General features: G+C 45.2%; 1 protein-coding gene across 1 annotated transcript in view; it reads right to left on the minus strand.

Moving 5' to 3' along the window:
- Positions 1-2,506: 2,506 nt before the first annotated feature.
- The window catches only part of LOC8031993 (mitochondrial sodium/calcium exchanger protein), a 64,833-nt gene continuing 55,314 nt past the window's right edge, over positions 2,507-12,025 (minus strand). Inside the window, exons 7-10 of the mRNA XM_042290148.1 lie at positions 6,650-6,835; positions 3,933-4,013; positions 2,747-2,989; positions 2,507-2,604 (exon numbers count right to left, since the gene is read on the minus strand). Coding sequence (XP_042146082.1) covers positions 2,507-2,604; positions 2,747-2,989; positions 3,933-4,013; positions 6,650-6,835 — 608 coding nt within the window. The remainder of the gene's footprint in view (positions 2,605-2,746; positions 2,990-3,932; positions 4,014-6,649; positions 6,836-12,025) is intronic.

The raw sequence follows: 12,025 nt of genomic DNA on the forward strand, positions 1-12,025 counted from the left end.
ATTGTTCTAGGTTAATCGCTCTCCACTGAGCATATTCCAAGCACTGGATATACACATCCTAACATAGCCCCGGAAATAGCCAGCGTGAGCTTAGATCTATTGCATTTATAAATTTACGATTAATTTTTTTTTCTGCTTTACAATTGGTAAAATAAGTTTTATTTTATTTAGAGCTGCACCCTATAGTGAGTACCCAATTACTTACCAAGTTTTGCAAACCTGTGTCTTTTTCTAACCATTTCAATCACATTCGTTTGTAATTCAGTATCAAATTTAACTGATCTCCTGCATCGAATTTCCAGGCAGTCCTCTCAATCTTGCACATTTTTGGTACAAAGTGCCATGATTTCGAAGTCAGAGATTGCTTGAGATATGCCTGAAGTTGGTTTTAACTGCAATAAAACCTGTCCTTTTTCCCGGGAGTTCAGCTTCTCTGCAATGTTTCTAAAAGCATCAAAGAGCAATCTGCACATTGATGCTCTTGGGTGATATCATGAACATTGGAGCCCATAAGGTTCTATCCCCAAAGTTGGCTTCACCTCAGTCATAAATCCGTCCCTTTGCACAGGTCACAGATTGTCGGGAGCGTTAATTTGTGCACACTGGTGCTGCTGGGTGCTACAATGCACATTGAATCTAAGTGAATTTGACCATGCTGTCAGTGTGAATAGGCTTTCCAGTTCCAGCAGGGGAGCATACACATCTATGTAGCGTCGCTGCACCAGAACTCGGCAACCGCGCGCGACTTCTTTCCACACTCGTGCCAGTGGCATGGCTGCTTCCATGTCTCTGCTCATCTGGGCCATCTCGTACGACTTACCAAGGTCGATAACTCACGTACAAGACAAGTGCTCAGACTGTTTAAAGGAACACATATTCAAAGCGCAACGCACTGGTTGACCAGGAGAGCAGAGTTCAGTATTGAACCGGACGCGGTTTTGGCAAGGGCCAAGGCTCGGCGTTTATGGGTACAAAAGCGTGCTAAATGCACGGAAGAAAATACGCAGCTCCACAAACTATCGTTTTTATATATATAAATTCTGTAATACACGAGAACCGAGAGAGATGTCGACATTGACTTGCAAACTATCTCGTTTGTAGGAGAAGGCTGGCATAAGGAAGGCACTTTCTCAAGCCACGCGCTCGCCTTTCGCAAGACTGCACGAAATTTCTGAGGTGGGGCATTGGCGGTACTGACAGAAAGTCAAACTCGCTGGTTTTAAGTCAATAGCCCCAAAATGCGACCCTGCTAGTAGCCTATCATTGCTGCGTGATAACCTTCTAGTGATGATTATCACTGCCACCCTGAAAAACTAGATGATCATAATTTCTGCGCGAAGGCAGACAGCAAATCGGTGTCGCCGATTATTTTTTTAACATTTGGCCATTTCAAGCGAGGCCCTAAGCAAGTGGTCTCAAACTCATTTGAGTGTGGGGGCCAGATAGCTGACACCGGGAAGGCCGAGGGCCAACGTCAGACCTGGGAGAGGGGGGGGGGGGGGGGTTCAAAAGATTTAAAAGAGAAGAGACCTCGTGCTCTATGTTTTTTGTAAGCTGAGTTTTGCCAGTGACATTTTTAGATTTATTTTGTTCATACTTTGAGCCCTGACCTAATGTGATAACAATAATTAAAATGACGCCACCCCGCCAACGAGCTCGCCTTTTTATGAGAACAAGAAAGCAAGTGCACTGTCGCTCCCGTTTCTCAATTTACTCAGGAATTAATCCAAGCTCAACATGACTTTAAAAAACAATCAGTTATTTGCCAGTTCTTGCTTTCCTGACGATTTCTAGTAGAGCACCCATACTTTTCTTTTACTCTCTAAGGCTAGAATATCGAGCTCGTCACTTGATCTTCGGCAGTTGCTCCTGCTGACCGATAGTTTGCGCAGCCGAGATGCATCCTTCAACAAAGAGCTCGCGCGTGTAGCCTAGTAGCAGAATTGTTGTACAGTACAAAAACCTGGAAAGCAAAATATAAAGCAAAACAAAGGGCAAATGAGCACAGATAAGTATAAACTATGTGTACACGTTAAAGAGCATAGCTATTTTTTGTGCGAAAATGAATAGACGAGATGAGATCACTATGGCGCGTGCCATTTCTAGCGCTCGAGACATGAGAACCGGGACTCGTAGCCGGTTGGCCTGCGGGCCGCGTCCCAGCGAGTCGCGGGCCGCATGTTTGAGACCCCTGCCCCAAGCAATGAGAGTGTCGTGCTTGCTTCACAGTTGTTTTTGTATTTTATCTCACTAATAAAACACTAGTGCCAGTGTCCGTGTGCAGAAACCACATTCGCGTGAGGGTTCTGCGCATGCGCAGTGCCGACAGCAGCGCCACCGCAGATGCGTGACTTCAGGGAGTTGAGTTGGTGTATACAAAACCAGGAGTTTAGAAAATGGACATTCGTTCCAGGAGTGTTTAGCTGTCTTTTTTTTTTTTTTTTTCGAGCTGAATGGCAACGTGCTCACCGTCACAGCAGACCGCCATGATGTGACGAATTCCAACCTAGACGGGCAGTGATAACACAGAAGCGAGAAGTGTATGCGAGCTCTCGCGTGACTTGGTGTCCGATTTGAGCTTGATTCGGTATCGAATGAAGTTAACTGAAGAAGCAATTTCTGCTCTCCAATACGGATCAAGCACCGGAAAAAAAAAGTTATGGAGGACCATCAATCTGCTAAATCTAGCATTTCCGTCTATGTACCCGAAAGCTCTGGTTTATCCTACTCGAAAGTGGCAACTCACTCTGACTGAGAAAGCTGTCGTGCCTGGGAATGCTACAGCGACTGCTGGCTACGCTGCTCGTTCGGCTGCGGCTGGGGCTCCGGCTCCGGCTGCGGCTTCGGCTCCGACTCCGTGCTCGAGCCTGCTTCTCGTTCTCTGAAGTGGTGATGATGAAGATGGAGTTCTGCCTGTGGTGGTGAAGGTTCACGCCGGACAGCGTGCGCCTCCGAGGCCGGTGTGACGTGCTCTCTCGGAAACTGAACCCTGCGAAGAGACGTAGACCAGAGTGAAACTACGGTGGCACGAAACACAGTACGCGAGCTTCCAATTATGAACGTTCAATTGTGACGAGCTATGCAGATGTTCATTCTGGACAAGAGTAGCTACAGGCTTTAGCGTTATAAGAAGTAGAGGACAAACTTCACTCCTGATTTGCCACAGAAAAATGGCGTCACTACGCTCTCAATAAGAGCCGTCTATATACTGTCCTCAGTACAAGGACGCCGTTTTTTCATGACGTCACACTTCCACGTAGAGGGACTTTAAAGTTTCCCTTTATCATTACACAGTTTATCTGCGGTATCTTAGTCGGACGGAGTCAAAGTGGCGACTGCTGAAAAAGTTTTATTTGTTATGGTCGTCGCTTGGCGAGCCTCCCCTTAACCCCCCCCCCCCCCCCCCCCCCCCAAATGGAATAATAACTAAACAATTCAATAAAACACCTCTGCCTCGGCGTCACATTAAAATTATAACAACAAATAGCTTTTATGTCACTAGATACAACACTGTCTATAAATATTGTATTTTTAAGTGTCAAAAATGTTTTCCCCATGACGTGGGCTCGTTAAAGAGGACACTGTATGACATAGGTAACTCCGCTTCATACAGAAGCCTGGTCAAACTACGCCAAGAGCCTGGCCATAAAAAAGGTAACTCCGCTTCATACAGAAGCCTGGTCTAACAGTACCAAAAACCTGACCATAAAATTAAAAAGGAAAGAATAAAGACTCACTTTCTGGACCTGTGGTGGTACGTGGTTAATGTAAAAATGATAGGCAGAACTATGGCTGGTATAGTGGCGATGCGACATATATCTCTAACAAGCAACGCATCATCGAGGTGAAGGAAAAAAATATGGATCAAACGAGGTAGCACATGCTAATGTGAATTTCGTAGAAGGTAGGATGTGGTTGAATGATTTACTTACGTCGAAGGACGACGCCCATTTCGGCATCATCCATCGTATTATTGTTGAACATCTTGCAGTTCTTGGCTTGGGCTGGAGGGTCTGCAAGAGTACCATAGTTAAGCGCAAGTCAGTTTAGAGCTTTTTCTTTTTGTTGTTTTGTTGCACTCTTGCATTCCTAAATTAGTTGGAACGAGAGAAATTATAAGAAATACACAGCCGAGCTTGTGAACTTTCATCATCTTGGTACTCGAGACCAAGGATCAAAGAGGAAGCACTCACAGGTCTCAAATTCATCTCACCTCGAGACATGTGTCGTCCGCCATATTTGTTTCTCGGTTTTGGAGTTTTCAAGATTTTAAATGCGAACTTTCTTGGGACTGTATATATATTACAATAACAATAAAAAGGGCTAACTGATCCCGCAATCATCGCCCCATCAGTCATAGGGTGTTAAAATTGTATTCCACGTTCGTTGAGACAGATGGATGTAAGGAAGCCCCCAACGAACGTCTAGTGTCTCGGCTGTAGAAAAGAAATTTAGCCATTGCAGTTCCACAGCTAGCCTGGGGTCTTTAACGTGCATCGCGCAGTAGTGATGCATGATCGCACACCGGTACGATGCTCATTCAGATCGAAACGGACAGGGCTGTCCCGGGAATTTACCCCAGGATCCCTGGGTTTTGCAGCGCAATCATTCGGTCAACGTGCTCCGAGCTGCGGAGCGTTAACACACTCGTCCATCGATCTCCCCTAAAAGGATTTTGCTACGCTGAATAGAACGAGTCTCCGACTGGTGTGTTTACCGCCCTATCCCGCCCATGCATCCAAAGTGTTCCCGAAAAAGCGGCGAATTGCGTTACAGGAGTCGGCGTGTCATGCTGTCGGATGGTGCGATCCTGGCAATTGGTCGTAGAAATCCTGGCAAAAAGGGCGCGAGCACGCAAGGGTCGCTGTCATCGCAGCGTCTCAACTCGTATTTGCTCGGGCTTCCATCTACTGTCTGACTGCTCTGTGGTCTGCAGCAGAACAGGCGTCTGCCGCGTGTACCTCTCCTGAGGCCAGATTCACGAAACGATCTTACGCCAAAAATGTGCGTAAGACAAAACTTAAGAACAAATCCGTATTCACGAAACGAAATTTTCGTAAGTTTTGCGCAGGTTACGACGAAATCCTACGACAGCTCCGAAGCTGTCTTACGCACTTCTTACGATCAAATCAGCATGGCCGACAGCGTCGCTCAGTTGGTCGCGACAACCAGCGGATGTTTATTTTTCTACGTGCGCTTCTCACGCGTCCCGACTTCAAGCAGCAAGAAACAAGTAAAAAGTGCTTGAAACAGACCACGACGAACGAACAAGAACGCTGGATCCACAGACACCCGGGAAAGACTCCAAGGGCCACGAGTACGGACTCCGACCGATCGGCGGATAGGCCTAGCAGGCACTCCGACTCTGCGCAGCGATGATCTGACGGTCCTTGGCGAAGACAGTCTGCCCACGACCGGCTGGCGTGCTGAATGGAATATGCCCGCGCGACCCTTGTGAACCCTTCCCGTATTAGTTTGATCGCTGACCTCAATTCTAGATTAAGAGGTCAATCTCTTCCTCTTGTCATCTCCTTGTTTTCCGAGGCAACGGTGACGAACGCTGTCGTCGAAAAGGGGCTCTCATCGATTCTATCGCTGTTTTGTGTGATATCAAGCTCAAATAAACGCCGTATGGATTACCTTCGCAACATGGTATGTACATTCTGTTATTAGTATTTCATTTTATTCTGACACGACTGCATTTCACTGTCGATCGCTTTAAGAGTTCGTGGGTCGCAATGCCGGTCCAACCTTTCTTCGCCGGGTGTCACGTCAGCATCGAGTTTCAATTTTAAAGGATCGGTCCCGAAGCGCTTATCAATTCGCGGTCCAACAGCGCAAATCCAGCACTTCGATCAAACGCGCGCGTCCGCTCTGTAGTGTGAACGGGCATTTACGTGGCTCTTGCTTACACTGTCGTAGTTCAAACGTATCTTTTTTAACGTCGGCTCGCTCCTGCATCTCCGAGGCCGCAAAAAACGCCGCGGCAATTTGTTCCCATCTACGTCACTTTGCAAACGACTGCGGGCCGTCTTTTACCAACGATGACAGTTGTGTTGACTTGGTAGCGATCGAGTTCGTAGCAGTCAATGCGGGTGGTTACGCATCCCGGCCTCGGCATTCGGGCGAGTTCAAATCGTGTTAGCGTATAGAGTTGGTCGTGGTTAGCGTCGACATATCACTGCACGGATACGAACCCCAGACAAGCGGTGGCAGAAAGGCCGCCTGTGTTTGTTATGAAAAATCCACGTGCTCCGAACGGCTCCGAAGGGCTCCGAACAAATGCCGAGCTCTCCGATTGGTTGTTCGTGCTGCCGAAGACGCCGTCGCCATAGCAACAGCACCGGTAAGTTTTAGTTTTTCCGTACGACAACGTCGCTTTCCTCCTCTCACTTAAGAACGCGTTCGTGAATACCGATTTCTCCTCTTCTTACGATGTTCTTAACTTACGAACTTCTTAGCTAAGTTGTCGTAAACTAAGAAGCTCTTCGTGAATCTGGCCTCTGATGTGCCACTGCCTGAACCACGACAAGTTACAACATGACACTTCTATGACGTCATCAGGCAGAAAAGGAGGCAACACTTTTGCGGACGCGGTAAGGATACCCGCTGAAGAAGCGCTCCAGACACGCATATGTTGTCCACGCACCTTTAGCGCTTGCGCAGAGACCCTCCTTGAACTTCCGCAGCAACGTGCCCGCCCAAGTCTGCGGGCCCGGTCTCGCCGCCGCGGACGAGTTCGCAGCTTCCTCTGCTTCGCTCTCCTTGAAACGCTGATAGATTAGTCTGCTCAGCACCACCACCAGGATGAACGCGATGTACAGTACGATGAAGCCTGCGTGCACAAAGGGAAACCTCGCGCTGTGGACGAATGGAATGGTCTATAAACCCACACGTTTTTCACGAGAAAACCCTTGTTTGCTCACACCATGTATGGGTTTACTGCGAGTGCGCAGAAACCGGATTCATATAAAGTAAATCGTGCCGACAGCAGCGCCCCCTCAGTGGCGTGGCGACTCAGTCGAGCGTTGGTGTACACGGTAGGCACTTGTGTATTAATAAAAACATACCTCACCTTTATTTCCATTGCAGAATTGCATAGTTACCGAAGCTAGCTCATATTTTGTGTCGTCCGAAGCGTGCTTCTGAAGGAACGCGAAGGGCAGCAGAGTTAGCCGCCTGCCAAGCACATGCGCCACCCACAAACTGCGCATGTTCACACCTGCTTGTGTCGACACGGCGTAAGTCAACCCACGCGACGCTCCCTGGCCTCGGCTAATGCGTCTGTGAATTCCCCGGCAAAAGAGGCAAAAGAGGATGACTTGGTGACGTTTCAAAAAGACGCGGTTGGCTCAACAGACGAAACTACAGGTGAACATTGTTTTGAAACTTCTTATGCTGTTGGCTTTAATCCGTCGCTATGGTCTCACGAGATGTTGTAGCCTCTCTGGACTCACCTGTACGCCTGTCACTAACAAGGGCTTTGTGTGTTTTCGTCACGACGAGCCCACACAAAACCTGCCGTGTTTCACTGAGTCTCGGTGCAAAGGTCGTAAACCCCAGTTTGGCACGCGTCGGAAGCCTAAAGTGGGCCTAACGGGCACGGAGCGTTGTTTTATATACTCGAACTTTTGCTGAGTGTCTGGCGTTCAAAAACGTTTTCAGTACCCTTTGGTATACAAGTCGTCACAAGTAATTTAACTTGTTAATATAACGGTTACACAAATCACGTGGAAGTGCATTTTGGTTCGGCTTTGTTTTAAAGTGAGAGACGAATAGCTAAGTCGAATAAGAGTTGGGCACAACACGGCACAACTAGGGCACAACACGGAAGGAAATCCCCGAGATTCCGGGCAGTACAAGTATATACGGGTATTGAAGCGTATCTGCCCAAAGTAATCGTCCTTTCAAACGACATTTTCGGAAAGCTGGCTTCCGTGAACACACAGAAGCCTGAGGAGGAGCCATTTTAAAGGGGCAGTGACGATGTCAACAATAACATTTATGCCCTTGGGAAGCTAAGACACTTGTGCTATGAGCGCCATTTCAAAGTAGAATGTAGGGCAAAGGTGCGAGAGCGTCATGAGAAAGGAAAGAGGGAAAGAGACAGAAAAAGAGAGAGAGAGAGAGGGGGGGGGGGGGGCACAACGAACCAGTCGGCAAACTCGCGGCGGCGTAATATATCGGATAAAAAGAAGAGTGAGTAAAATAGAAAATACGGAAAAAATGCGTTCACTATGAGCATTTGTACCATGCTTTTTAATCAAGGGACAACGGCACTGCTCGTTTAAACCTCAGTGTCTCCTGAACTCTTTAAAAAATGGTCCTGGAAAATTACGAATGAGGTTTTACACGCAACGTTCGCGTGTAACCCGTGAACATACTATTTTTGTTTTTCGAGAAAACTAAAGTAGCTTCCGAGTGCATTTTTAATCATACATACAGCGCATAAATGGTACAGATATTTAGTTATCTCAGGGGGTTGCAAACGCGTTTTGTTTAATAAGTTATCGTGTCTCGGAATTTTTGAGGAATCGGCGCACTCGCGTGCATTTCCAACGGAGCAATGTGGTTCCAATAATGTCACTACACACCACAGAAATGTTCCCATGGGCCCCATTTTTTCTCAGGCTGAGAAATGCTGCAATTGTTTTTATTTTGTTATGTTGACCATTTTAGCTGTGCTAGATTTGTTTTTATGCAGTGACCGTAATATTGTGTCCTCTGTTCTTACAATACCTGGTATAAGCGATCATGAGGTTGTTGTCGCAAAAATGTGCTGTAATGCAACGCGCCGTCGCAGTTCACAACCTCGGAAAGTGTTTTTCTATGAAAGCGGGGACTACGGTTCGCTATCGCGTGAACTGGATGCATTTTTTCCAGAATTCCAGCTGCATACTTCAGCTTCAGATATTAATTCAGCGTGGAATCTTTTTAAGACAAAAATTTTATCTTTAACCCAGACGTTTGTTCCATCACGTATCCTGTCGGCAAAGCGCCGAAACAATAAATCGTGGATGAATAGAGAACTTCGAACATTGATAAGCAAAAAGAATCGTTTGTTTCGCCGGTATTGTCAATCGAGAGAAACTGTGTTTTACTTTAAGATGAAAGAAATGAATAGGACATAACAAAAGAGATTCGCAAGGCACAAAACAAGTACGAAGGAACTTTCTCTGAAAAACTCAAAAGAAACCCTAAGGAAGTGGGAAATACGTAAAAAACAAGAAAAATTCTAGTAATTACTTTCCCTGATGTATTGGATGGTATAGACTATAGCAACGATCTAGAAGGCAAGGCTGAAAGCTTCAACTTGTACTTCCAGTCAGTGTTCACTCAGCCAGGCAGCATGGTTGGTAGCCTACGGAATTTCAATGGGTTTTCACTTATGGATGACATAAAGTTTTCAGAGCACGGCATCACGTTGCTCTTACAGAAGATCAAGATAGGCTTAGCCCCTGACCCAGACCGCATTTCTAACTATATTCTGAAAAATTGTGCCCCCTCTGTCGCTTCATATCTAATAGTGTTGTTTAGAAAATCATTTGAACAAAGTGAGTTACCTCTTGATTGGAAAAATGCAAATGTAGTCCCTGTACATAAAAGTGGAGACAAAACAAAAACTTCTAACTATAGACCTATTTCTCTGACAAGCGTTTCCTGCAAGACACTAGAACACATTATTTACACTAACTTAATTAGTCACCTACAAGGTAATAATTTTTTTCACCCAACGTAACATGGCTTTAGGACGGAATTTTCTTGCGATACACAATTACCTAGTAGAGTTTAACCATGATATCGCTAAATCGATAAACCATGGTAGCCAAGTTGATTGTGTCTTTTTAGACTTTCGAAAGGCATTTGATTCAGTATCACACACACTATTGCTGCAAAAATGATCTACCATTCATATTCCAAATACACTCCTTAAATGGCTTGACGCCTATCTCGTTGGAAGGAAGCAAAATATTGTCCTCGACGGTTTGAATTCGTCATATGTAAGCGTCTTATCAGGTGTCCCGCAAGGATCTGTGCTCGGTCCCCTTCTTTTTTCAATATACATAAATGATTTAGCTGTGAATATTTCTAGTCCCGTCAGATTATATGCCGATGATTGCTGCATTTACCGTGACATCACATGTGAAGCGGACTTTGAACTTTTGCAAAATGACCTGAAGTCTATTTTATGCTGGTGTCAAACATGGCAGATGACTCTGAACCTAAACAAATGCAATCGGGTCAGGTTTACTAAAAAACGACGACCGCTTCTCACGGAGTATTTCCTTGGTGGCACAAGCTTATCTGTTGTTTTAGAATATAAGTATCTAGGCGTTCTCTTTTCCAGCGAACTATCCTGGGACTCTCATGATAATTATCTGTCCTCTAAGGCCAGCCGCACATCGAACTTCCTTAAACGTAACTTTAGGCAAGCACCTGCAAAACTCAAAGAAACTTTATATATGGCAAACGTGCGTCCGGTTTTAGAATATGCTTGCACCGCGTGGGATCTTTACACTAAGACAAGTATAGATGAGCTCGAACGCATACAAAAACGTGCAGCGCGGTTTGTGACTGGCGATTATAATTTCTCTAAAAGCTCGTCTGCTATATGTACCAAATTAGGGTGGCCTTCGCTTGCTGACCGCCGAAAATATCTTAGACTGTCCTCATTTTATAACACATTTAATAACAGAAATGGCATTAATAAAGAGCAATACATAAAAGAACCAACTTATGTGTCTCCCCGTCCAGATCACCCTATGAAAGTTCACGAATACAGGTGCAGGATAAACATATTTAAGTATAGTTTCTTTCCCCGTACAGATGCATGATTGGAACAACTTACCAGTTGAAATTGTTTCTGCTCCACATTTCTCATTTTTTACAATGCTACAAAAATTTCTGTTAAATTAGTTATCTCTGTTTTGCTGTCAATATCTTATCATCTTTTTCTTGGTGTTTCTGTGGTAAAGTTGCTGTGGTGTTATCATCTACATATTTTGCTATTGCTGTCATTGTCAATGTTCTCGCGTCACACAGCCTGCTGTTTATTATGTACTATGCATTTGTGTATATCTTGTACTGTCTTCCCCCCTACAATAATGCCCTAGCAAGGGCGTTGTAGGTAACCTAATAAATAAATAAATAAATTCCAGCAGAAATAATCCAACGTTTATTACTGAAGCTGTAGTTTTAACGTGAAACGTTCTTTGGATAGTTGCTCCGGATTTTGCTTCGGATTTTGCTTCCGATTTCGTGAAGCTTGTGACGTCCCATAATACAACGCGCACAGTGTTGGCGCACAGTGCAGAGACCTACACACCCATTCAGTTTCTCTGCTGAATTTAGCGGAAAAGTTGAATTGGTGTATAGGTCGCGTGATATCAGATCACATGACGTCAATTTGCCCGCTAAGTTTAATGGGAAAATTAACGTCTCGTGATCAACACACCAATTCAGTTTCCCCGCTAAATCTAGCGGGGAAATTGACGTCACGTGACCTCTACGGCAATTTAGTTTCTCCTCTAAATGTAGCGGGAAATTAACGCCACGTGACATTCACACCAATTCAGTTTCCCCACTGAATTTAGCGGGGAAGGTGACGTCACGTGATGCTAGAACGTTTCCCTATGCGACGCAATTGCCCATCAATTTGCGATACAATGTTTTAATACTTGTATGTAGTCGGTATCCTATAAGAACTTTGTATTTCACAGTGGAAAATATTTTACCGCGTTATGAAAAACTAATAAATCATCTAGAGTATTTTGATTGTATGAATTTCAAAGCTCTTGTAACAGAAAGCGAAGCAGACTGGACGTCGTAGAGATCGATACAAGGGAGGAAGAAGAGAACTAGGTCAGAGCAGGACTGTACCAGGCGAAGGATAAGCAACAGAGAACCCCTCAAAATATTCGTTAGAACCGCCATTTTTAATCGCTCTCTTCAGTCTAATGAAATCACTTCATAATCCCCGCATCAATAGTTATCAAGCGCCTCTACAGTATGGCGAAACTTGTTC

Source organism: Ixodes scapularis, unplaced genomic scaffold (genome assembly GCF_016920785.2).
Source record: "Ixodes scapularis isolate PalLabHiFi unplaced genomic scaffold, ASM1692078v2 PGA_scaffold1__304_contigs__length_218370807, whole genome shotgun sequence".
Classification (NCBI taxonomy): domain Eukaryota; kingdom Metazoa; phylum Arthropoda; class Arachnida; order Ixodida; family Ixodidae; genus Ixodes; species Ixodes scapularis.